The sequence below is a fragment of the Anomaloglossus baeobatrachus genome, chromosome 6, assembly GCF_048569485.1.
Source record: "Anomaloglossus baeobatrachus isolate aAnoBae1 chromosome 6, aAnoBae1.hap1, whole genome shotgun sequence".
In the NCBI taxonomy this organism is placed as follows: Eukaryota; Metazoa; Chordata; class Amphibia; order Anura; family Aromobatidae; genus Anomaloglossus; species Anomaloglossus baeobatrachus.
The window spans coordinates 204,301,126-204,326,103 of record NC_134358.1 but is presented as its reverse complement, the minus strand read 5'-3'; the positions used below and the strand labels follow the sequence as shown (position 1 = coordinate 204,326,103).

At 42.8% G+C, this 24,978-nt stretch overlaps 1 protein-coding gene across 5 annotated transcripts in view; it reads left to right on the top strand.

Moving 5' to 3' along the window:
• The window catches only part of ZNF516 (zinc finger protein 516), a 176,464-nt gene that overhangs the window by 113,273 nt on the left and 38,213 nt on the right, over positions 1-24,978 (top strand). For all 5 annotated transcript variants that reach the window (XM_075314632.1, XM_075314633.1, XM_075314631.1 and 2 more), the window contains one exon: positions 9,027-10,938. In XM_075314632.1, the coding sequence (XP_075170747.1) occupies positions 9,174-10,938 (1,765 nt within the window). In that variant the 5' untranslated portion in view covers positions 9,027-9,173. The remainder of the gene's footprint in view (positions 1-9,026; positions 10,939-24,978) is intronic.

Sequence of the window (24,978 nt, the reverse complement as noted above, 5' to 3'; positions counted from 1 at the left end):
GCATTAGTAGTTAAACAATATTGTCCTTTCTTTTCCAGCTCTACATTGCTAAAAGTCCAGCAAATGGGTTATAAATAAATAAATTTGAGTTTCAATTAAAAATTATATATATATATGTATGTATGTGTGTGTGTGTGTGTGTGTGTGTGTGTGTGTGTGTGTGTGTGTATATAATATATATGTGTATGTATGTATCTATATATATGTGTGTATATATATATATGTGTGTGTGTGTGTATATATATATATATATATATATATATATATGTGTATATATATAATATAATATGTATATGAATAGCTTTTACAAGTTTGTGTGGTGCTAGACGGGTGAAGGGCATTCAGTGAAATAGTGAATAATGTGAAGGCATGGTAGCCTTAGCCCTGGCACGCTGGTTTGTTAAGTGTAATTAGGATTAATGGTGGTAATGCAGACGCTTGTATTGGCTGTGATCTTGTCATTTTCATTAGCCACTACAGAACAATAACGAAGCCTAAACTGGACAACTGTGCAGAGGCCAAAAAAAGGGGCTAATGAAAAGGCATGCTTTCCAATCCGTGCCAGTTACAATGATGTCCATGGTTCTGCAGGCGTCTGCATAGAGATTCCTTTTATGTGTTTCTTGGTATGAAAAGTAGAGATGTATTTGGCTCATAATGGATTATTGATTGGCCTGAGAGCGGCAGCAGCCCTGAGGTTGTGTCATCAATGGTACTTACTCTTCCAATAGTGAATGCATCATTTCATGCAGCAATTCCAGACCCTGAATAATAAGCTACCAATTGTTTTACATGTTGTTGTTTTAACAAGGGTCTACATTTTCTGCTGAAAGAGTTTTCGTTGAAAGAAATGTAACTGTTGTTTAGTATATTGGGTCAGTAAAAAAACACATCAATTATGATTTTCTCCATACAGCCCAATGTGCGAAGCTTTGTTTTCAATTTATCATCATTCACATTTGCATTAAGAACGTTAATATGTGATAATAGAAGAATAGTCTGTACTTATGTAATATATGGTTAGCTGTCCGACTGGCAAAATATTTATTTGTTGCTAAATTCTAGGTGCATTAGTCCTATGCTTATGTTTTATCCCCTTCCCCTGGGCAATTACGTGGCCCAATCCTGCCTTTATAATCTAGTGGCTAACTAATATATATATAATATAGTAAATATATATATATAATATAGTAAATATATATATATATAGTAAATATTTCAGCAACATAAATCTGTGCTTCTTTTTGAGACTTTCTTAGAAAAATCTGCACCAAAATCTGCTTGTGGATTTTGAGGAAGATTCACAGTAGATTTCATCGCTTGTTCGTTTTAAGAGGTACAATAAGGCCGGGGCCATACGGGGATCTACTGCGATCCTCGCAGGACACGTAGCTCACGCTGGCAGCAGAGCTGAGTGTCATTCGAGTGTCCCTGCGACTAAGGTCTGATCATGCCATCGGACCTCAGTTGCAGAGGGCGGGCCGGCACTGAGGAGGGGTGGACCGACACTGAGGAGGTGCACGCCGGTGCTGCAGAGGGGAGGGAGGATTTATCTCCCTCTCTTCTCCGTAGCCGGCTATTGCCATTCTCGCCCTGCACTCACGGTACACCTGTGTACTGCGAGTGCAGTGCCATTTTTCTCTCGCCCCATAGACTTGGATAGGTGCGAGAGAAACAAGACTCCCATTACAGTCGCAGCATGCTGTGATTGTTTTCTCGGTCCAATTAGGGCTGAGAAAATAATCGTTCATGGGTGCTGACACATAGCGTAATATTGGTCTGAGTGGAATGCGATAAAACATCACATTCCACTCGCTCCGATTTTCATGCCGTGTGTCTTGGGCGAAAATGAATAACAGATTGGGCTTGCTGAGGAATAACCTACCACTGGGCTGTTTACATGTGGAAAAATTGAGCTGCACATGAATGACCTCTCAAAAATTGTTCTTTGCCTGCTATTGTAGCCCCCGATTTTCAATCAGTGCAAAGCCGCAGTGACTTCGTCTTTTGGTTTTTAGGCTATGTTCACACAGTGCATCTTATCTAACCACAAAGATGCAGCAGTTTTGCCCAAAAAAATTCACCCGTGGCAAAAACGCATCAAAACGCACGCGTTTTTTTGCCACATTTTTACCACATTTTGCGTGTTTTTTTTTTTTTTTTTTTTTTTAAGTCCAATCTATTGATTGTAAGGGCTCAAAAACCCTGGAAAAAACGCAAAAAGAATTGACATGCTGCATCTTCAAAACCGCAGCCAAGATGCAGCCAACAAAAGATGCCCAGTGTAGACAGCAAAATAGAAATCTCATGGACTTTACTGGGGGAAGGAAATGCATGCATTTAGGTGCATCTTTGTGACCTCAAAAACGCAATAAAAGATGCACTGTGTGAACGTAGTTTTAAAATGAGCCTCCAGCTTTTATGCTTTAAGCTATGTGCACACACTGCATCTTTTGTTGCATTTTTTGGTGCGTTTTTAAGGTTACAAAGATGCACCTAAATGCATGCGTTTCCTTCCCCCAGCAAAGTCTCTGAGATTTCTATTTTGCTGGACTGGACGTCTTTTTTTGGCTGCATCTTGGCTGCATTTTTGAAGATGCAACATGTCAAATTTTTTTTGCGTTTTTCCAGCGTTTTTGAGCCCTTCCAGTCAATAGATTTGACTAAAAGAAAGCCAAAAAACGCATTAGGTAAAATGCTTTAAAGACTCATGCGTTTTTGGTGCTTTTCTTCTTCTTTTTTTTTTTTTTTTTTTTCTTTGGAGGGGGGGGGGGGGGGCAAAACGCTGCATCTTTGTGGTTACGAAAATATGCAGTGTGAGGACATAGCCTAAGGCTATGTGCACACGTTGCGTTCTATTACGCAGCGTAAATAGTCACTGCATGTGCGTCTCAGAACGCAGCCGAAAAGCTGCGTTCTGAGACGCATTCGGCAGAACGCAACGTGCACACATTCCTGCAGAATTAATGCGTTCTGGATGCTTTCTCTGCCATGTGCGGTCCCACTCGGCTCTGCTGCATCCCCATAGACTTGCAGCAGAGCCGACTGGGACCGGAATGTCAAAAAGAGCACATGGCTGGCTGCGGGAGACAGCCGCGCGATCAGAATGAACTTCACCCGACTTCATTGTGATCACGTGGCTGTCTGTGTGCCGCAGCTTGATTTGCGGTCACAGGTGAAGGACTCACCTGTGACCGCAAATCTGAGTGACTGCAGTGAGCCACGCGATCACCGGTGCCATCACTCAGGTTACCCGCGGCCAGCTTGAGTCCTCCACCCGAGACCTGTGGCCGCGGGTAACCTGAGTGACGTCCCCACACACATCCCGACATTACCGCCGACATCTCCGCACACATCCCGACATCCCCACGCACACATCCCGACATCCCCACGCACACATCCCGACATCCCCACGCACACATCCCGACATCCCCACGCACACATCCCGACATCCCCACGCACACATCCCGACATCCCCACGCACACATCCCGACATCCCCACGCACACATCCCGACATCCCCACGCACACATCCCGACATCCCCACGCACACATCCCGACATCCCCACGCACACATCCCGACATCCCCACGCACACATCCCGACATCCCCACGCACACATCCCGACATCCCCACGCACACATCTCGACATCCCCACGCACACATCCCGACATCCCCACGCACACACACGCATTACCTCAGTGACGTCCCCGCTGCCAGCGCGACTCCCTTTAGTTGCTGCATGGAGCGGACAGGAGTGGCGGTGTTGTACTGCCGCTCCGGTCAGCTTCATGTAGCAGAGCTGGATGTGTCGTGGGACCTCGTGGATTACGCCGGACCTGGAGGGGTATTTGGGGATTTTAATAAAGTGGTGAAAGAGGGTGGTTTTTGTCTTTTATTTCAAATAAAGGATTTTTCGGGTGTATGTGTTTATTTACTTTCACCAGGTTAATCATTGGGGGTGTCTCATAGACGCCTGCAACGATTAACTAGGACTTAGTGGCAGCTATGGGCTGCTGCCATTAACTCCTTATTACCCAGATTGCCACCACACCAGGGCAGTTCTGGATGAGCCGGGTACAGTCCCGGGACTGGACGCATCTAATCCATGCGGCAATTCCGGGCGGCTGCTGGCTGATATTTTTAGGCTGGGGGGCTCCCCATAATGTGGGGCTCCCCATCCTGAGAATACCAGCCTTCAGCCGTGTGGCTTTACTCTGGCTGGTATCAAAATTGGGGGGGACCGCACGCCGGTTTTTTTTTTTTAATTATTTATTTATTTATTTTACTGCACTACATAGACCCGCCCACCGGCGGCTATGATTGGTTGCAGAGAGACAGCTGTCATTCAGCATGGGGGCGTGTCTGACTGCAACCAATCATAGGCGCCGGTGGACGGGGAAAGCAGGGAATGCGAGATTGAATAATGGGCGGCCGGCATTTTCAAAAGCAGGAGAAGCCGCCAGAGCAGTGACAGTCGTGCAGCTGATCGGTGAGTATGAGAGACGGGGGGAGAGGGATAGACCGACAGAGAGACAGAGACAGACCGACAGGGAGACACAGAGACCGACAGACAGACAGAGAGAAAGACCGACATTACAACCAATATGCACAAAAGAAGTGACATGTCACTTCTTAGAATGTGCGCTTCGGGCAGCAGCTGAAGTGCTGCGCTTTAATACGCCACGTGCGCACGGCTCCTGCATAATCTTCATAGATTATGCAGGGGACGCAGGACGCATGCAGTTACACTGCGCTACAAAGCGCAGCGTAACTGCATGTAATTACGCAACGTGCGCACATAGCCTTAAGGGAATCTGTTACAAGGTTTTTGTTACCTGATCTTAGAGCAGCATAATGTAAGAGACACTGATTCCCACAATGTTTCACTTAGTCTACTGGGTGTATCAAGTTGTGACAGTTTTCATGTGTATCATGTAGAAAAGCTCAGAAAGCTAACCCCACCCACACCCCAGCTCTTTGTTTACATTTGCTATTGACAATGAGCAGCTTATCACAGGAGGAGCTGTGGGTGGTCTAGTAGCCTCATGAGCTGTCTTCTGGGCAATGATAATCTCTTGGTGATAAAACAATCATTGAAATATTGAAACAGCGCACAGCCTAATAAATGTCACATCACCGAAATCCATGTCTGTCTCCATCTCCTGGTGTCTTAAGATTACATAGCAAAAATTTGCTGATAGAATTTTTTTGAAGCCTCCATACACAGTGGTCGACAGCCTAATGTGTAAGGGAGCCTAATAATTCTGATTTCCGGCGGATTATGCTTTTGTTCTACAGTACATAAGCTATTGCCAGAGGAGTCTGACATTGTCTCTAATAAAGAACTCAGGAGCACTTGCCAAGGAGTCGGGGAAGGTGGCCATCGCATTTTAGTTATTTTCCTCACTTATATAGCGCTATTATTTCCTTAGGACTTTACAGATGTGATCATCACTGTGCCATTGGGGCTCACAATCTAAACTCTCTATCAGTATGTCTTTGGAGAGTGGGAGGAAACCCATGCAAACACGGGAAAAACACACTCCTGGCAGATATTGTCCTGGGTGGGATCTGACATCAGATTTTTACAAATCCCAATCACTGCTTATACTGTAAGATGCAGCATTTTTTCACAGCAAAAATACACAGCATCGAAAACTGGCCACACAGCCTTAACCACTTCACGACTTGTGGGTATATGGAGATTTACGTCGATATGCAATGTACAGAGAAAGGTGCCAATCAGTTGTTTGGACGGGGTTACACAAGGCTCAGCATTCAGAGAGCTGCTTGATCTGCAGCACAGAAAATAATGATTCTATCACAACTGTTCCTTTCAGGAAACTAAGCGGAACATGGCTGGCATCAGAGTCTCTGCCCCTACCTCCTCCTGCTGTCAGATTATATCTCAAAAGCCTACTGACCGATTCCTTTTAACTGCTGCAGCAGTTCAATTGAGTTAAGGTTGGGTCTTTGACAGGGCCATTGCAATACCCTGATTTTTCTTCATTTGACGTTTTAATGTAGATTTCCTGGTGTGCTTGGGGTCATTGTCCTGCTGCATTACCCAGTTTTGGTCAAGCTTTAGATGGCCTCACATTTGACTTTAGACTACTTTAGTATATAGAGGAGTTCATGGGTAACTAAATGACTGCAAGGTGCTCAGGTCCTGTGGCTGCAAGACCAGCCCAAATAATCACCCCTTTACCACCATGCTTTTCAGCTTATTTGAGGTGGGGTTTTTTATGCTGTTTATGGTTGGTATTATGGCCAAACATCTGCACTTTGGGGTCTTCTGTCCAGTGCACATTGTTCCAAAAGTCTTTGCTTGTGCAAAAACAGCGTTTAGATGTGCTGTCATGTTCTTTTCAGAAAGAAGAGCTTTCTCTTGGACAACCCTTCCACACAAGTCAGCTCTGCTTGTTGCTTTTTACATATACTGTGATGAATTTGACTATTTAACATACTTACGCCTTCCGTGTTTGAGCTACAGCTTTTTTTAAATCTTCTTCGCATTGCACGGCCTGTCCTTAGGGCTGGGTTCAGACGCCGTTTTTCCTCACCATTTTTGGACCACTCTGCACAGACCGTTCATGGGGGTCTGAACCTGAACTTGCAGCATATGAGGCTGTAAGTTTTGGGTCAGAAACCCACAATCAGTCTGGGAATTGTAGTCCATATGCGAACCATGAAATACCATGGGAAGATTGTCAGCTATTTTGAATGTTTTCCCACTTATGATTTATCTTTCTTACTGTAGAATAATAGACTCCAAATAGTTATGGATGGGTTAGGCTGCTTTCACACTACGTTTTTTTAACATTCATCATGAACATTTTTTTGCTGTAAAAGTGGATCCTGTTTTAACAAAGAAAAAACGCATGCAAACGCATGTTATTTTGCAGGATCCTGCCACTTGAAGTTTATGGGCGGGCATTGAAGTCATGTGATCGGGAGTGAGTGCAACTGAATGTGATAGACTGGGAGCCGGCATCTGACAGCTGTGGACGCTGGTAACCAAGGTAAACATCGGGTAACTAAGCGACGTGCTTTGCTTGGATACCCGATATTTACCTTGGTTACGAGCGTCCGTAGCTGCTAGGAGCCGGGCTGCCTGCTCCCTGCACACGTAACCAAGGTAAACATCGGGTAACTAAGCAAAGCGCTTTGCTTGGTTACCCGATATTTACCTTGGTTACGAGCGTCCGCCGCTCTCAAGCGGGGGAGAGAGAGGGAGGAGAGAGAGGGAGGGGGAGAGAGAGACTGATCGCGCCAGGCTGGTTTCTGGGCATGCTCAGTAGAGCAAGCAGGATCCTGTCTATCAGCATGCCAGCGTTCACATGCGTTTGCGTGCAGTATAGTCATGATCCAGTGAAAAGCAGTATTTGGACGCAGTTCAAAAACGCTACAAGTAGCGTTTTTGAAAAAAGTTAAACTGCAAGTCGCTGGATCCTCACTATAACGCACGCAAACGCATGTTGACACGAGTCCATTGCAAATGCATTGAAATGAAAAGGCATTTGCACTGGATCAGTTTTTGCGTTAAAAAAACGTTCATGACGCATGTTAAAAAAACGTAGTGTGAAAGCAGCCTTAAAAGTCGACTGCTAGATTGATGGGCATCAACAATTGCTTCTCTAAGATCATTACTGATGTCTTTCCTCCTTGGCATTGTACCTGAATGCACACATGCTGATTGAACAATTTACCAAGGGCATTTGATTAACTGCTCCTGGCTGCAACTTGCCTTCTTAAAGCAATGGCACAATACTTTAAATTGGGTGAATACTATCATTGTTCAACAAAAATTAAGCCAAAATGTGGAAACAAGGTATGACATTTTTTGGGAATATATAAGGACCAAAAGTAAGAATAATCAGAATAAACCTTTCCTGTTTTAGGTCAGTTTAGGGTTACCAAAATTATTTATATTTGCCAAATACCAGAATAATGAGAGAGAATGTTTTTGGTTTTTTTTTTTTAAGGCATTTTTAGTACTTTCCGCAAAGTCAAATGTTTGCATACATTTCATTAGTATTTGGTACCATTGCCCTTTAAACTGTATGACTTGGGACAAACATTTTTATATATTTTTCCACAAGGTTCTCACAATAGTTGGAAGGAATTTGGGTCCATTCCTCCTGACAGAACTTGTGTAACTGAGCCATGTTTGTAGGTCGCCTTGCTCGCACCTGACTTTTCAGGTTTGCACATAAATTTTCAATAGGATTGAGATCAGGGTTTTGTGATGGCCACTCCAAAACATTGACTTTGTTTTTCTAAAGCCATTTTGTAACCAGTTTGGCAGCAGCTGAAAAATGTGCCATATTCATTAGGCTGCTTTCACACATCAGTTTTTTTACCATCAGGCACAATCCGGCAAAAACATGAAAAAACAGATCCGGTGTCTCCTTCGGATCCGTTTTTTCCCCCATAGACTTTCATTAGCGCTGGATGGCCTTGCGTTGCATCCGTTTTTGTCGCATCCGGCAAAATTTACTTGTCCGGCGGCCGGATGAAATGTTGAAATGAACGTTTTTGTGTCCGGCAAATAAAACTGATGGCACCGGATCCGGCGCCGTACAGCATGTTTTATAATGGAAGCCTATGGACGCTGGATCCAGCGTAATGCGGCAAAAAACAGATCCGGCCGCCGGATCCTCTTTTTGAACTGAGCATGCTCAGTATCACACCGGATCTGTAAAAAAAAAACTGAAGGAACTGATGGAACTGATCCGTTTTTTCGCCGGATCCGTCGCATTAGTTTTTTCGCCAGATCATGCCTGATGTAAAAAAAAACTGATGTCTGAAAGCAGCCTTAGTGAATTTAGTGCGTCTTGTTCCAGCGGACTGTTCACTGTGCCAGTCTAGATGAATCTGGGACCATGTTTCCCATAATGTTTTTTTTTATTTTTTTTATGCAAAGTATAGAAATTGTTTCTGCTTCCATACAGATTACCATTTCTTCCTCTGTTGTATTTATTCCTATTTGTAACCTGCGTTTTTTTCTTATTTTTTTTTTCAGGGATCCAGCTGTGGTACACATTAATGCAGATTTGTGAAGCTCATTGTGGACGTTATGCTCATTAAATAGCATTCAGCTAAGTACAGACGTCGCCTGCCTGTCATTTCTGGATAGGCTGTAAATTCCCTACCTGATGTGTGGCTGGTAATGGATAAAAGGAAACTATTTGATATGGAATTGCGTGAATCAGCTGCTAAGTCAAATAAGAGTGAGATGGACGATGACAAACCAACCTCTTTTAGTTGTGTGATATGTGGGAAAAGTTTCCCTTTCCAGAGCTCCCTCTCTCAGCACATGCGAAAGCACACGGGGGAAAAGCCATATAAATGTCCTTACTGTGATCATAGGGCTGCACAGAAAGGAAACTTGAAGATACACCTCCGAACCCACAGGACTGGTACACTTGGCCAAGTTCATGATGTTGAAATGGGTGATTCTCACGTCGGAGAGCTAGGTGCATCCGAAGGTATGGGAGTGTGTGCAAGTCCAACAAAAAGCACATCTGCTTGTAATAAAATTCTTAATGGCTCTCTCCAAATGGAAGATTCAGATGTCGTGGATGACAACACACTAGGTGACTACAACTGTATGTTTTGCAAAAACAAGTATGCGCGAAGGAAGGAGCTCGATCAACATCTTGTACAAGTGCACAAGCCATATAAATGCAGGTTTTGCAGTTACATGACTTTACGCGAGGAAACTTTACTAAACCACATTGAGAAAGACCATATCACGACAGCGATTCCTTTGAACAGAGATGTATATTCTGAAAACGGTAAAGCTGAACTTAATTCTGGTGAGTTCCCTTGTGAAATCTGTGGCCAGGCTTTTGGCCAAGCATGGTTTCTTAAAGCTCATATGAAAAAACATCGAGGATCATTTGACCATGGTTGCCACATATGTGGTAGGAGATTTAAGGAGCCATGGTTTTTAAAAAACCATATGAAATCTCACGGTCCAAAAACTGGGAACAAAAACAAACCCAAATCGGATAGTGAACCGGTAGCCACTATAAATGATGTTGTTCAGGAGGAAACCATGATGACTGGTTTATGTCTGTACGAAGTTTGTGTAAAATGTGGAAATTTATTTACGAATCTGGAAAGCCTTAGTGCACACAATATGATCCACTGCAAAATTGAAGAACTTTCTGAAAACAGAGCTGAATATAAAAGCGAGGAGCTGCAGAATGTGAGTTCAGAGTTACCTGCCTCCAAACAGATTTTCTTAGACTATCTGCAATTAAAACCTTTAGAAGAAGCTAAAAGTACAGATGAAGATAATGGGAAGAGAGTACCTGAACTTGACCCAGTCAATAGCTATCAAGCTTGGCAGCTGGCCACCAAAGGCAAAGTTGCAGAGCCATCAGAGTATGTCAAGTACTTGGGATGGGATGAAACCCTGGCTGATGCAGATGTTTCCTATGATAGAGACAAAGGTGAATATGTCCTTGTCAATCAGGAGAAACGCAAACGGGAGCCCGAAATTAGTAATACCAGCAATCCAAAGAGACGTAGCTGCTCTAGTGGAAGTCGCACAGAGAAAAGCAGCATTCAGCCTGCAGAAAATGTGGTAGAGACGCCTACCGATTTAGAATTTAGACCTCCTTCCCGCCAGAGCCGCAGATCTTCTCAAAACAAGTCTACTGAGTGCTTTGAGTGTGGAAAGATTTTCAGGACGTACCATCAAATGGTGCTTCATTCCAGGGTTCATCGAAAAGAGCGTAGAAGTCTGAGTGAGAGTGGTTCTGTCTCTCAGCATGAAAGATATGGATCAAATAGCGAGGGGGACTCTGCGAGTAGGCCCAGTAGTCCTGACTCTGCTTCTGCTCCAGAAGACTCTTTAGCGTATGGCATTGGGGATGATGGAGCCGATGACGACAGTTTTGAGGAAGCAACTACATCATCGCCAGGTAATGAACTTGTTTATAGCTATCGCATTGTTAAATCAAGAAACGCCATAAGACATTTTAATGATTCTTGTTTTTACTTGTAGACTGTGAGCTCTAATAAGCGCCTCCTAGCAAGAGGCTGGAGACACATTGCAATGTTTCTTTTACTGTAATGTTAATTATATTTGACCTCCATTATAGCCCCGCATACATCTGTCTAGATATATGTATATATACTGTATAATAAAAAAATATTTTTTGGCCCCATAAATGATCTAATTATCCAACAAACTAAACGGAGGCATTTGTTACAGTTAATCCATTAAATTTTTTTTTTTTTTTTTTTTAAAACAGACATATTTACTTGTGCTCCTAATAAACTCCTCCTATAGATTGAGATGTCTGCTAACCCACGTCTCCTCGTCTGGCTCAGATGTCAGTCACGTTGAGCTGGGTGGAGAGGAGCCATCAGAAGACACCTACTGTGCCCGATTCTCATTTGTTTAACGGTTTCCAAAGTACAATCTATTTCTTTCAATATTGAAAAATAAATAAGTTGGTCTTTAGTTCATTGGTGAAGGCAGTACATGAGAGGTCAGGATTCCAGGGGAAGCATAATCTAGCTCATCTTACAAACGTTGAACTGTGCCAGATGTTCCCTATATGAACGTAAATGTTATTCCTGCAAAGCACCGGACCCGTGATCCCGACAGCAGACACAGCTGGTCAACACTATTCAGTACATTTCCAACCATGAAATATTGGAGTGTCTAGGACCGCAGTATCATTCGTTAGGGTTTAGAGTCCTACATGTGGATTTATTGGAGAATTGTGTATGAGAAATCCACAGCAGATTATAGTACCAGGCAAATGGCTGAGACTTTCCAAATATTAGTCACGTGCTGCAGAACTACAAAGGAGCGAGATGTGGATGTGCCTTATTGTCAACCCTATACACTTGAAGGTTGCCCTGCTTCTTGATTCATGCAGGGGACTTTGGGGCCCCCAGTCTCTGGATCAGTGAGGGTCTCCCCATTTGACTCCCAGTGATCATGCATTTATTGATTACACTGTGGATGGTGATTTAATGTATTTAGTGGGAAAACCCCTATAACTTTGCTATGGAAGGTTAGCAGTGGCCACTGTTGTGGATTTAGGGTGACTTTTAAAGTTTACGAAGACCTGAGAACACATTTCTGGCTTCACATGGGTGTGTTCTTCATATATAACTGCTCACACAGGCCAGGAGTTGATGCATGCACTAATCTGATGGGTTATGACGTTTTTTTTGTTTTTTTTTTGGGGGGGGGTTTAAGGCCGAAGAGGAGGTTGTCTGCATTATATGGCCATGTAACTAAGTCAGGACATACTATAGTTGAAGGCTAGGGCTACAGTATATCAAAAAGTGAGTACGCCCCTCAAATTTTTGTAACTAATTTATATCTTGTCATAGGATAACAGTGAAGATAGGACACTTTCATACAAGGTAGTCCGTGTCCAGGTTCTATGACAGTATAATTTGGTGTGTCCTCTAAATAACGCAACAAACAGCCATTACTGTCAAAACCGCTGGCAACAGAAATGAGAACATCACTAAGTGAAAATGGCCAAATTGTGCCCAGAGTGTCAATATTTTGTGCAGTCACCATGATTTTCAAGCACTGCCTTAACTCTCTTGGGCATGGCGTTCACTAGAGCTTCACAGGAGCCGCTAGAATCCTCTTCCATCTTCCATGATGACCTCACAGAGCTGGTGGATGTTAGAGACCTTGTGCTTCTCCACCTTCCATTTGAGGAGGTCTCACATATGCTTAATAGGATTTAGGTCTGGAGACATTCTTGGCCAATCCAGCACCTTTTACCCTCAATTTCTTTAGCAAGTCAGTAGTCTTCTTGGAGGTGTGTTTGGGTTCATTATCATGTTGGAATATGAAGAGAGGAGCTCATGCTCTACCTCAGTGTATCGCAGTACATGTTAGCATTCATGGTTCCCTCAATAAACTGTAGCTCACCACAGTTGGCAGCACTCATACAGCCCCAAACCATGATACTCCCACCACCTTGCTTGACTATAGGCAAGACACAGTTGTCGTTGTACTTCTCTCCTGGTTGCCGCCACATGAACTTAACATCATTTGAACCAAATACGTTTTTTTTTTTTTTTCTCTCATCAGACCACAAGATGTGCTTCCAGTAATCCATGTCCTTAGTCTGCTTGTCTTCAACAAACTGTTTACAGGCTCTCTGGTGTTTCATCTTTAGAAAACGCTTCTTTCTAGGATGACAGCCGTTCAGGCCAGTTTGATGCAGTGTGCGGCGAATTGTCTCACAGGCTGATCCCCCTACCACTTTAACTTCCACAGCAGTGTTAAAAAGACAACCTCTGGGTATGAAGCTAAGCAAGTGCACTCGACTTTTCATCGACAATAGTGAGGCCTGTTCTGAGTGGAGCCTCTCGTTAAACCGCTGTATGGTCTTTACCAACACCCTGACACTGAGCTGCAGTACGGACCATCTTATAGCCTAGGCCATCTTTATGTAGAGCAACAATTCTTTTTTTTCAGGTCCTCAGAGAATTATTTGCTATGAGGTGCGATGTTGAACTTCCAGTGACCAGTATGAGCAAGTGTGAGTGATAACACCAAATATAACACACCTGTTCCCCATTCCCACCTGAGACCTTGTAACACTGAGTCACATGACACCGGAGACGGAAAATGGCTACTTGGCACAATTTGACCACTTTCGCTTAGGGGTATTTCGAGCATTTTAGATATTAGGTTGCTTTCACACATCCGGTTTTTGCTTTGCGGCACAATCCGGCTCTTTGCAGGAAAAAACGCAACTGTTTTTTTGTGGGTTTTTTTTGCCGCCGGTTGCGTTTTTTCCGCATAGACTTTCATTAGTGCCGGATTGTGCCGCATGGCCTTGCGTTCTGTCCGGTGTTTGCCGGATGCGGCATATTTAGCCGATTCGGCGGCCGGATGGAACGTTGCTTGGCATGTTTTTTGTCCGGCATAAAAAAAAAACGCATCGCGCCGCATCCGGCTGATGGGGCGCTTTTTCCAATGCATGCCTATGGACGCCGGAGGCGGCAAAAACCGCCTCCGGCTGCTGCATGCGGTTTTTTGCACTGCGCATGCTCAGTAGCGTGCCGCAACTGGCAAAAAACGGATGGGCCGCATGTAAAAACTTATGCAAAGGATACATTTTTTTTGCCGCATCCGTTGCATAGGTTTTAGAGCCGGATTTAGCCGCACTGCTAAAACCAGACGTGTGAAAGCCTTAGTGGCTGTTTTCTGAGTTATTTGGAGGGTGCACCAAAGTTGCACTGTTGTAGAAGCAGTACACTGACTGCTTAAGGGTCATATCATCAGTGTTGACCTATGAAAAGATATAAAATATTTACAAAAATGTGAGGGGTGTACTCACTCTTGTGATATATTGTACATGGTGACTTTGGTCACATTGCCCCTGTTTGCTTCCCCTACACTGCAGTGTAAAGCAGGTGAGTGGGCTCACACTGTGCCAGCAGATTACCACCACTTGCCGTAGTCACGCTGCACTGCGGGTCACAATGTGGACCCATCCCCGACATTACAGGGTAAGGTTTGGTGATGTGTGTTGTGGCCAAAGTCGCCATGTAGCCCCAGACTAAATAAATGCATGGTTTGTGTGAACACTAATTTCTACCTCTGTAGTGAACAAGCAAAGAAGTCCTTCTGTGAGCGACCGCATAAAGAAGCGTAAAGCTCAGCAGTCCTAGAATCAGGAGCCATGTCTTTACAACTAGGTTGCAATACTTGCAGCTTTTTCTTGTAAGGAATAATGGGCAGAGCGTGGTCCACGAGTGAAGCTGTCCTAGAGCAGCCGACATAATGGGACAGCGGGGGGAGGGGAGGAGTGCTGCTAGTTTATAGAAGTCTGAAAGAAGAAACAGCTGTGTCCAGGGCATCTGCCTCTTACCTTGAACTGACTGTGACCTCCACATGAAGCGCACCCAGTGCACTTATCTGGCCTCCCAATTCATTTATTACCTTGGAACTCAAAGCTTTTCTGCCTCTTTCTGGATCTTGGAGGTGGGTTGTGATGGATATTATATTCAGATGGTTCCATAGACTTCTTTTTTTTTTTTTTTTTTTTTTTATAGGCTGGATCAATGACAAAATAATTTGTCATAGTCTACATTCCTATGATGGGCTTTTGGGGAGTTTTTGATGCTGCAGATTTTTTGCACCATTGGTGTACGTGCCCATCGTTAGTATTACCCGCGTTATTGACGCTGCGTCTAAAACACAGCGTTGTACAAGCAAGCTTATGGGATTAATAGAAATCTCATGCCCACTGTGCCTCTTTTTTTTACACTGTGTACACGCACCTGTGATGCGCTTTTCCAACCCGCAGCATGTTAGTTTCTATTAGAGCAGCGCTCAGTTATTCAGTGCTGAATTTTCCCATAGATTTTCATTAGGTGCGAAAAGTGTGCAGATAAGACACACATGCGTTTTTAGTGTGTTTTCACAGCGTAAACGCATGTAATCCCCAACTAATTCAATACCAGGAAGTTTCAAAAACAAAGCACCTTTATTTAAAGCATGACACAATACAGATCAAAAAAGCGCACACGCAATGAAAAAGCAAAAATTTTGCAGCACCAAAAACTAAACAAATGCTGATTGTGGGAAAAGCCTTACAAAATAAATTAGGTTATTTGTGGGGGAATTTTTTTTTCATTGTTTTTACGGTGTATACATTTTTTTTTTTTATTTTTTTATTTATTTATTTTTTTTTTAATGCTTCCTGGCATTTGCCTTTGACAAAACTGTATTGATAGTCGTGTAGATTGTGGATTTCAAAAATGCACTGTAGGTCGGTTTATGCAGCACAAAGAGCATAAGGCTGTGCCCACGGGACTATGTACCTGCGGATATAACCGCAGGTATGGCCGCAGGTTTCCCGCAGCAGCGCCCTGCAATCCGCAGCTTTCTGCAATCCGCAGCTATACATAGCTGCGGGATTCCAGCGAAATAGCTGTGGTAAACCTGCGGACATTCATGCGATTTACCTGCGGAAGTCCCGGCCTCTATCTCCATAGTGGAGAGACTGGATTTCCGCAGGAATAATTGACATGCAGTTATGTGCGGCTGCGGGACATCCGCAGCATATTTCGCAGCATGTACACAGCACTCCCCATGTCCCATATGATAACATGGGCAGTGACTGTACATGCTGAAACCTGCGGATTTATCTGGAAAATCCAGATAATTCCGCAGGTTTTCCACGGCAAAATCCGCAGAAGCAAGCTCCCGTGGGCACATAGCCTAAGAGTTCTATAAATCCCATCCACTTTGGAGCTGTAAGACATTATGTTCTTGAGCCACAGCATCAATAACGCACCAAAAACTGATCTTTGGAGCTTAAGTTTAGGGTTCACCCCAACTCCGAGTGAGCAGACCGGTGATCTTTTGTGAGCCCTCTTGCTAGGAGGTTTCCTCACACGCTCTGGAGTGTTTTCTGCTGACGGCGCAGGTTTGTCGGAGCATCAGTCACTCCCTGAATAAAATGCCGTCCTTCTTGTTTTCCCATTCGCTTCTTTCTCCCCATTCCTTTTCGTATTGTGCATTTTCTCGGTACCATTCTTGAGTAATGTTCTTTTGTTTTCCCTGTTTATATACCTGACTTTCTGTAGGGGGGGGTCTTGCAGACAGAAGCATTGTAGCACTTAATCGCTCGCTTCACATATCTCCACATTGTCATGTAAATAGGTTATGGCTTGGGGGAAAATCACTTCTGTAAAAGCAAACTCTTCTCATTTCAATCAACTTTCTGCCCGCCCCTGTATAGCCTGGAACAATGACTCTTACACATTCCCAGCCCCAATAAGACGGCACATGTTTACTTCAGCCATTTGTGTTTTTACTATAATTTTGGATTTTAGGGGAGGACCACACACAAAGCCAAACCTTGCTTCATAGCATGTGGGCAGCCGCCATCTAGTGGTGCAGCCGAGGACCTGCTTTACATAATGAGGATGGCGTTTTCCTGTTCTGAAGTAATTCACTGTTAACTTAGGTTTATCGAACAATTCTGAAGACTTTCCCAGCTGTCAGCTGCTGCAGCTCCTCATTAGTGAGGATTTAATATTCCTCTGTACGATAGTTATGTTTTCTGAAGGTCATAGCACCAAGGCACAAAAGGAAAGGGTGGGGCAGGCACACAATGGCAGCTTCACCTGATTTGCATGGAACGACGGGTTCTTTTTTCTTTTCACCAGAAACATGCACTTATGTCAAAAAATTAGAAAATTGGCAATTGCTAAAGGTCCATTTCTCTTTTTAGCCTTGTGCCACCCTCCTAGGTGGTTTTCTATTATGATCTAATAGGTGGAACGTGGACATTTAATTTTTTTTATACTGCAGGTATATTGGTTCTGTTGGCTACCACACCAGTCACTATGTAGCCCCAACCTAATGCAGCTACTTCTATACAGATGGACCCCTTTAAAGCACCACTCCGTTTTTTTTTTTGTTTTTTCTCCCAGTACTTGAGTGGTGCTTTAAATCTAAGCCCCCAGCCCCTGTCATATAATCTTTCTCCCATGGTGCTATCTTGTTCCCATAACTTCTAGCGGACCTGAAGTTACATAAAAGGTCCCAAAACATCTGTATGATAGCCAGAACAAGGCTCACATAGACTTTGTATTGAGTTATAACCTCTGGCGCGCTCCTGATGGCAGGTCACAATGATGCCCAACACTGACTGGATCAGCTGTGACAGAAGATGAAGCTGCTGGAGGGAGAGTATAATACAATAGGTTTAGATTTAAAGCACCACTCCAAAAAAACGAACAAACACTGGAGACGTGCTCTAAAGGGAAGTAGTATTAAGAAGGCTGGGGCTACATGGTGACTCGTGTGGTACAGCAATCCTTAGGAAAGATTCACCACCAAAATGATTTGTGCTGCTTGTCTGCGAATTGCAGTCGAGACTATTTTAGAGCTGTGATATCGCAGTAAGTAAAATGGCCAAGTAGCAGTCGCATGTGACTTTCATTATTCGACCAGCACCAGACAATCCGTCACATTTGGGAACCTTTACAACTGCAGCTGGTTGGAGGTCATACTGCGACACCATCGGATATCATTAGCGGTGGTCGCAGTATGACCGCATTTTAGGTGTTGTGTGACACGCTGCTGTGTAGCTCTCACCTAAACCATAAATGTACTCTACTGTCCATGCTATTTGCTCAATCATCCCCTGATCCTTGCTACATCTTTCCGATGTAGAGAAACCCGCACCATATCAGTGTTTTGATTTTATTCGTTTGTTTTTTGTTTGTTTGTTTTGTTTTTTTTTTTCTTTCTTTTACCACAAAAAAAATGAAGACCGAACAAACTAGCAATGTTCATTTATCACATATTAAGACACACGTGGGCTGTCTTATTGTTCCGGAAGAATGGATGGATTTATAGAAATCACATACCCACTGTGCCTCTGTTTTTAACGAAATCTTGCTTGTTGTGCATATTACAAATCCTCAATATATCAATTTCTCTCGCAGGTAGGCTGGTTTCAGATGTCCATGTTTTCAGGTACGTGTGACATCAGTTTTTAACACTGATGTCATACGTACCCATGTTGCTCTATGCTGTACTCACACGATCATGTTTTCACATGGACCGTGTGACCTCTCGTGGCCCCACACGCACACGTGGAGACATGTCCGTTTTTTTCGCCGTTGGCACAGGTGTGATACGGATTGCACACTGATGTGATCCGTGTGACATCAGTGTGATATGTACAAGAGAAAACACGGGTCTTTTAAATATAAAGATTTTCTATATTTACCTGTATCCAGCGGTGATGTCTCCGGCTTAGCTGCCTCCCGCCTCTGACCCCCGCTCATTATATATTCAATGATTATTCACTCCACTGAGGAGCTGGAAGCCGGAGCAGCGCTGGGGACTTCAGTGTCGGGGACCACATTACTGGGGACAGGTTGAGTGTATGTGTGTGTGTAGACGTGTATCTGTGTTAAGTGTATGCATGCATGTGTGCTGTGTGTGTGTGCTCGGTGTATCCATATCTGTCTATGTGTGTATACATACAATGCCTTGCAAAAGTATTCAGCCCCCTTGAATTTTTCAACCTTTTCCCACATTTCCGGCTTCAAACATAACGATTAAAACTTTTAATGTTATGGTGAAGAATCAACAACAAGTGGGACACAATTGTGAAGTTAAACGATATTTATTGCTTATTTTAAACTTTTTTTAAAAAAATAAATAACTGAAAAGTGGGGAGGGCAATATTATTCATCCCCTTTACTTTCAGTGCAGCAAACTCACTCCAGAAGTTCATTGAGGATCTCTGAATGATCCAATGTTGTCCTAAATGACTGATGATGATAAATGTAAGCCACTTGTGTGTAATCAAGTCTCCGTTTAAATGCACCTGCTCTGTGATAGTCTGAGTGTTCTGTTTAAAGCGCAGATAGCGTCATGAAGACCAAGGAACACAACAGGCAGGTCCGTGATACTGTTGTGGAGAAGTTTAAAGCTGGATTTGGTTACAAAAAGATTTCCAAAACTTTAAACATCCCAAGAAGCACTGTACAAGTGATAATATTGAAATGGAAGGAGTATCATACCACTGCAAATCTACCAAGACCCATCCATCCCTCAAATATTTAATCTCAAACAAGGAGAAGACTGATCAGAGATGCAGCCAAGAGGCCCATGATCACTCTGGATGAACTGCAGAGATCTACAGCTGAGGAGGGAGAGTCTGCCATAGGACAATAAACAATTCTGGCCTTTACAAGTGGCAAGAAGAAAGCCATTTCTCAAAGATATCCATAAAAAGTGTTGTTTAAAGTTTGCCACAAGCCAACTGGGAGAGACACCAAACATGTGGAAGAAGGTGCTCTGGTCAGAAGAAATCAAAATCGAACTATTCAGGCACAATGTCAAACGATATGTTTGGTGTAAAAACATCACAGCTCATCACCCTGAACACACCATTCCCACTGTCAAACATGGTGGTGGCAGCATCATGGTTTGGGCCCGCTTTTCTTCAGCAGGGACAGTGAAAATGGTTAAAATTGATGGGACGATGGATGGAGCCAAATACAGGACCAGTCTTGAAGAAAACCTGTTGGAGTCTGCAAAATACCTGAGACTGGGACAGCGTTTTGTCTTCCAACAAGACAATGATCAAAACATAAAGCAAAATCTACAATGGAATGGTTCACAAATAAACGTATCCAGGTGTTAGAATGTAATATATTAAAGGGAAAGTTTTGAAGAACAAATATATTAACCCTTAAAAACATCAATTTAATAGAATCCTTTAAAAACATTCAAAAAGACACACAATAATAAACCTAATGTGCACAGGTGGAGAAGGGAGGAGGGTCAAAGATAAAGCCCTAAAAATAAACCTCCCTCCTGTCCACTACCTCATTCGGGGGTTGGCACCCTAAAGAAAAACGATGTGGCGCCCCCACTCCTCGACGGCTATCCTTGGCCTGCCCTATATTACCCTAACTGCAGGTATGAAAAGTGCTCAAATCTAATAATAAAGTGCTCAGTGAGGATAGCCAGTGAGGTATACTTAAAAAGAGGATCGTATATGCCTAAATTGCCTCGTGCCCCAATTGCCTCACATTGATCATTTAGTGGGGTCAGGGCCAGGTGCTTTAACATAGGTTGGGTGGGAGATGGTTTTGCCTAATCAAAATATAAACCCTAATACCAATCTCCTAACTATCCCCTACCTCACGCGGGGGTCGGCACCCTAGAATTAAACGATACAGTATGGTGCCCCCACTCCACGATGGCTGCCCCTGAGATGGTCCCTAATGCACCCTAACAACATAACATACATATATAAAGTGCCTGTGCTGAGGACTTAAAGTGCATAATGACATATATGTATATCAAATTAAACAACAGATAACCTTACGGACATGCATTAATATATTGTAGCAGCATTTAAATCTATAAAGTGCCTGTGCTTATTAGAGGTGCATAATACTAAAACAGTAAAGGGTACTCATCACTGATACAGCCAGATACACGATCCTCAGGTTGTCTCAAATTGCCTCAACGCGTTTCTCCCACCGGGATCATCAGGAGGCCAGATGAACAAACAGATGTCATGATATACAGATAGGGGGAAAAAGGTGTTAGAACGGCAAAGTCAAAGTCCAGATCTGAATCCAGTCGAGAACCTGTGGAAAGAGCTGAAAACTGCTGTTCACAAACGCTCTCCATCCAACCTCACTCAGCTCGAGCTGTTTACAAAGGAAGAATGGACAAGAATTTCAGTCTCTCGATGTGCAAAACTGATAGAGACATACCCCAAGCGACTTGTGCTGTAATCGCAGCAAACGGTGACGCTACAAAGTATTAACTTAAAGGGGACAAATAATATTGCACGCCCCAATATTTAGTTACTTATTTTCAAAAAAGTTTAAAATAAGCAATAAATTTCGTTCAACTTCACAATTGTGTCCCACTTGTTGATTCTTTACCATAACATTAAAATTTTTATCTTTTATGTTTGAAGCCTGAAATGTGGGAAAAGGTTGAAAAGTTCAGGGGGGCCGAATACGTGTGTGTGTGTGTGTGTGCGCGCACAATGAGGACCTGAAAGCCGGAGCATCGTGGGGACAGCATCAGGGAGTCATCACAGTTCCCAATGAACACTGATGAACCCATGAAGTCACCGTCCTGACACTCGCTATAGTGCGGGTTACCCAGGGTGTCATCAGGAGGTCATCAGAGTTCATTGTGAACTGCAATGACCTCCTGGACGTCACTGCACACACACTGCTTGCTTGCTGAATACTCACCTGTCCTCGGTGATGGTGTGCCGCGATGCTCCGGCTTCCAGGTCCTCAGTGCTGTGAATAATCAATGAATATAATGAGCGGCAGTCAGAAGCGGGAGGCAGTAGAGCCGAAGAAAACAGTGCTGGATACAGGTAAATATAGAATATCTTTTAATTTCAAAGACCCGTGTTTTCTCTGGTACCTGTAACACGTATGCAAACAGATGTCGCATGTGTGACCATAACCATGCGTGTGGCATGTATCTGATTAAACACGGACATCTGAAACCGGCCGTATGCTGAGTGTTTGTGCAGATTGTCCCCATAGAATTGCATTATGTGGATAATCTGCAAGCAAAAAATACACGTGATTTTAGTGGGTTTCTGTGATGGAAACTCTTTTAGTTACGCATGTTATCAGCACATAAGTATATCAGTACATTTTTGCCAAAGCCAAATACCAGGAAGTATCAAAAACAAAGAAGCTTTATTTAAAACATGTCATACCAAATAGACACACACACCGCAGCTCCAACAATGACATAAAATGTAAACATATGCACTAAAAAAAAGCATTTAAAAAAAAAAAAAAAAAATATGCAAGCAAACTCATTTATATAACAGGTGCAAAAATTATTCAGAAATTCTGCATTAAAAAAAACTCACCACTCATCATGGGAACGAAGCCCTCAGGGACATTTTGTATTAAAATATATATATATATATATATATATATATATATATATATATATATATATATATATATATATATATATATATATATATATATATATATATATATATATATATATATATATATATATATATATATATATATATATATATATATATATATATATATATATATATATATAAATTTTATAAATAATAATAAATAAGAGAGAGACAGACACACTCTAGCTGTAGTACCCGTGCGTTGCCTGGGATAGTGACTGTCTCTCTGTCTCTCCCAGTCTCTATCTCTGTATCTGTCTGTGTCTCTGTCCTTCTCCCCATCAACATCATATTACCTCACACATAAGCTTCTTATACTAAGTGTCCTTTGTTCCTATAGCAACCAATCACAGATGCAATTAAAACCTGTAGTTCCCAGCTCCGTTTACTTTAATGGAGGCATGTTTTTTTGGAGAGTAACTGTAAAGCGCAGGGTTACATTTTCCTGTCAAAACATAGTCTATGACAATCCCTTGGTCACATGGGGTGTCTGTGCAAAATTTCGTGATTGTAATTGCGACGGTGCGGATGCCTTTAGCGGAAATACACACATACATACACTCAGCTTTATATATTAGATTTTATTTATTTTTTTTTTTTTTTGCATACTCTGAAAAATTGATTTTGGCCAAATACTGATGCAATTCAGTTGATTTTTCACGTATACAAAAAAAAATCACCTAGACTAGCCTCTAGTGCTGACTGCATTCATGCAGTGCCTGCATTTTCTCTTGGGACTTTGATGTCATTGTCGCATGATTTCTGCTGCCAATCAGTGGCCGCTTTAGTGTCCACTCATTTGGACAAATCGGACATCCTGAGGAAGTGAGAGAAGCCGCTACCTGCATTCCTCTGGATGTCCTATGGAGCGGACCGTGAAGCACCTATCCTAAGGGGAAGTGATCAATATTACTTATAGTGAAACCCCTTTAACCCTTTTGCTGTGGCCAATTTTTGTGTTTAGGTGTTTTTTTTTTTTCTTAGTCCTAAATATTTTTTTATCTTCCCAGCAATATAGCCGTATGAGAGCTTGTTTAAAACTGCAGCTTGTCCTGGAAGAAACATCCGTTTTACATTTTAACATACAATGAACTGAATGAGAAAAATCCAAGTGCAGTGTTTTTTTTTTTTTTTATGCTATCTATTGTGCACTAAAAATGACTCTGGCCAATTTATAATAATTACTGTGATAACGACCTTGTATAGTAATACAAAAATTCATCTTTTTTTTTTGTCATATGCATTTTCTTTGGTTTCCCTTTAAAATAAAAATAATCGCCAGGATTTTTATATATAACCTAAAGCCAGTGGCAGTATACTGGCACGATCAGGCTGATTCTATAATGCATTCAGTGGTCAGCTCAGATATATAGGTTTTGAGTTGAGTTACTGTGACTTGCAGGACCTGTGTGAGGTCATACCCATGTGACCAGAAGGGGAGGGGCCTCAGCCAACAGAAAATGTTGCTTCCTGGTATCAGCTTTGTTAGCTGAGGCCCCGCCTCTTCTGGTCACATGGGTATGACCTCACACAGGTCTTGCAAGTCAAAGTAAATCAATTGTATAATACACATGCTAATTCTAACAGGGGGAGGGGATAACTATGAACACCCCCCAGTTATTATCTGATCCTCAGCTGCTGTAACTCAAGAAGCTGCCAATTTTATAAACTTTACTTTCTCAGATTTCAAAACCTATATATCTGAGCTGCCCACTACAGGTATGTATAGACTCAGCCTGATAGTGCCTGTATAGCACTGGCTTTAGGTTATGCACAAAAATCCCAGTGATTGGTTCCCTTTGAGGGCTTGTTTTTTGTATGACAAGCTGATGTTTTCATGGCTTTGAGTCTACAGATTATTATTACGTGGTGATGTCACATAGGTTTCCTTTTTTCCCCTTATTTTTAAGCTGAGAAAATGTTCAGTTTGTGGGGTTTTTTTTTTGTGCAGCATACCCTTTTTTGGCATTTAGCAGTAGGAAAAAACCAAGCCTTGGAAGTGGTGTGAACCTAATCCCATAGAGACATTGTCATCCCTACACTGACCATGTACTAAATGTAAGGGGCTGTTCGCACGTCATCTTCTTCCACATCTGAATATCTGTCTGGCTGTACTCGGTGGCTTCTCAGACCTTCAAAGTGGGAAGCATGCAGCCTTGTTCTCCATGCTCTGTTATGCCGTTTTTTGGGGATCGAGGTGAATCCATTTATTCATGAAACAGTGTAGTGTGAACAGGTCCTAACAAGGCGTGCACTGTATTTGTGCTGTCGGGCACATACATTGAGGCCTCGGCATCGATCTATCACAGGGACCCACAGGTATAAGCGGCTCTACAACGTCCCTCTGTATAAGAGAGCACAGTCTGTGGCGCTTTCCTTTATAGTAAAACCAATGCCAGGCAGAGGCCAAAAAATATCTGGTGAATGGGGGCCTTAAGGTTACAGTAATATAAGAAAACCCATAATAATGTTTTGTCTCTTCCTAGACAG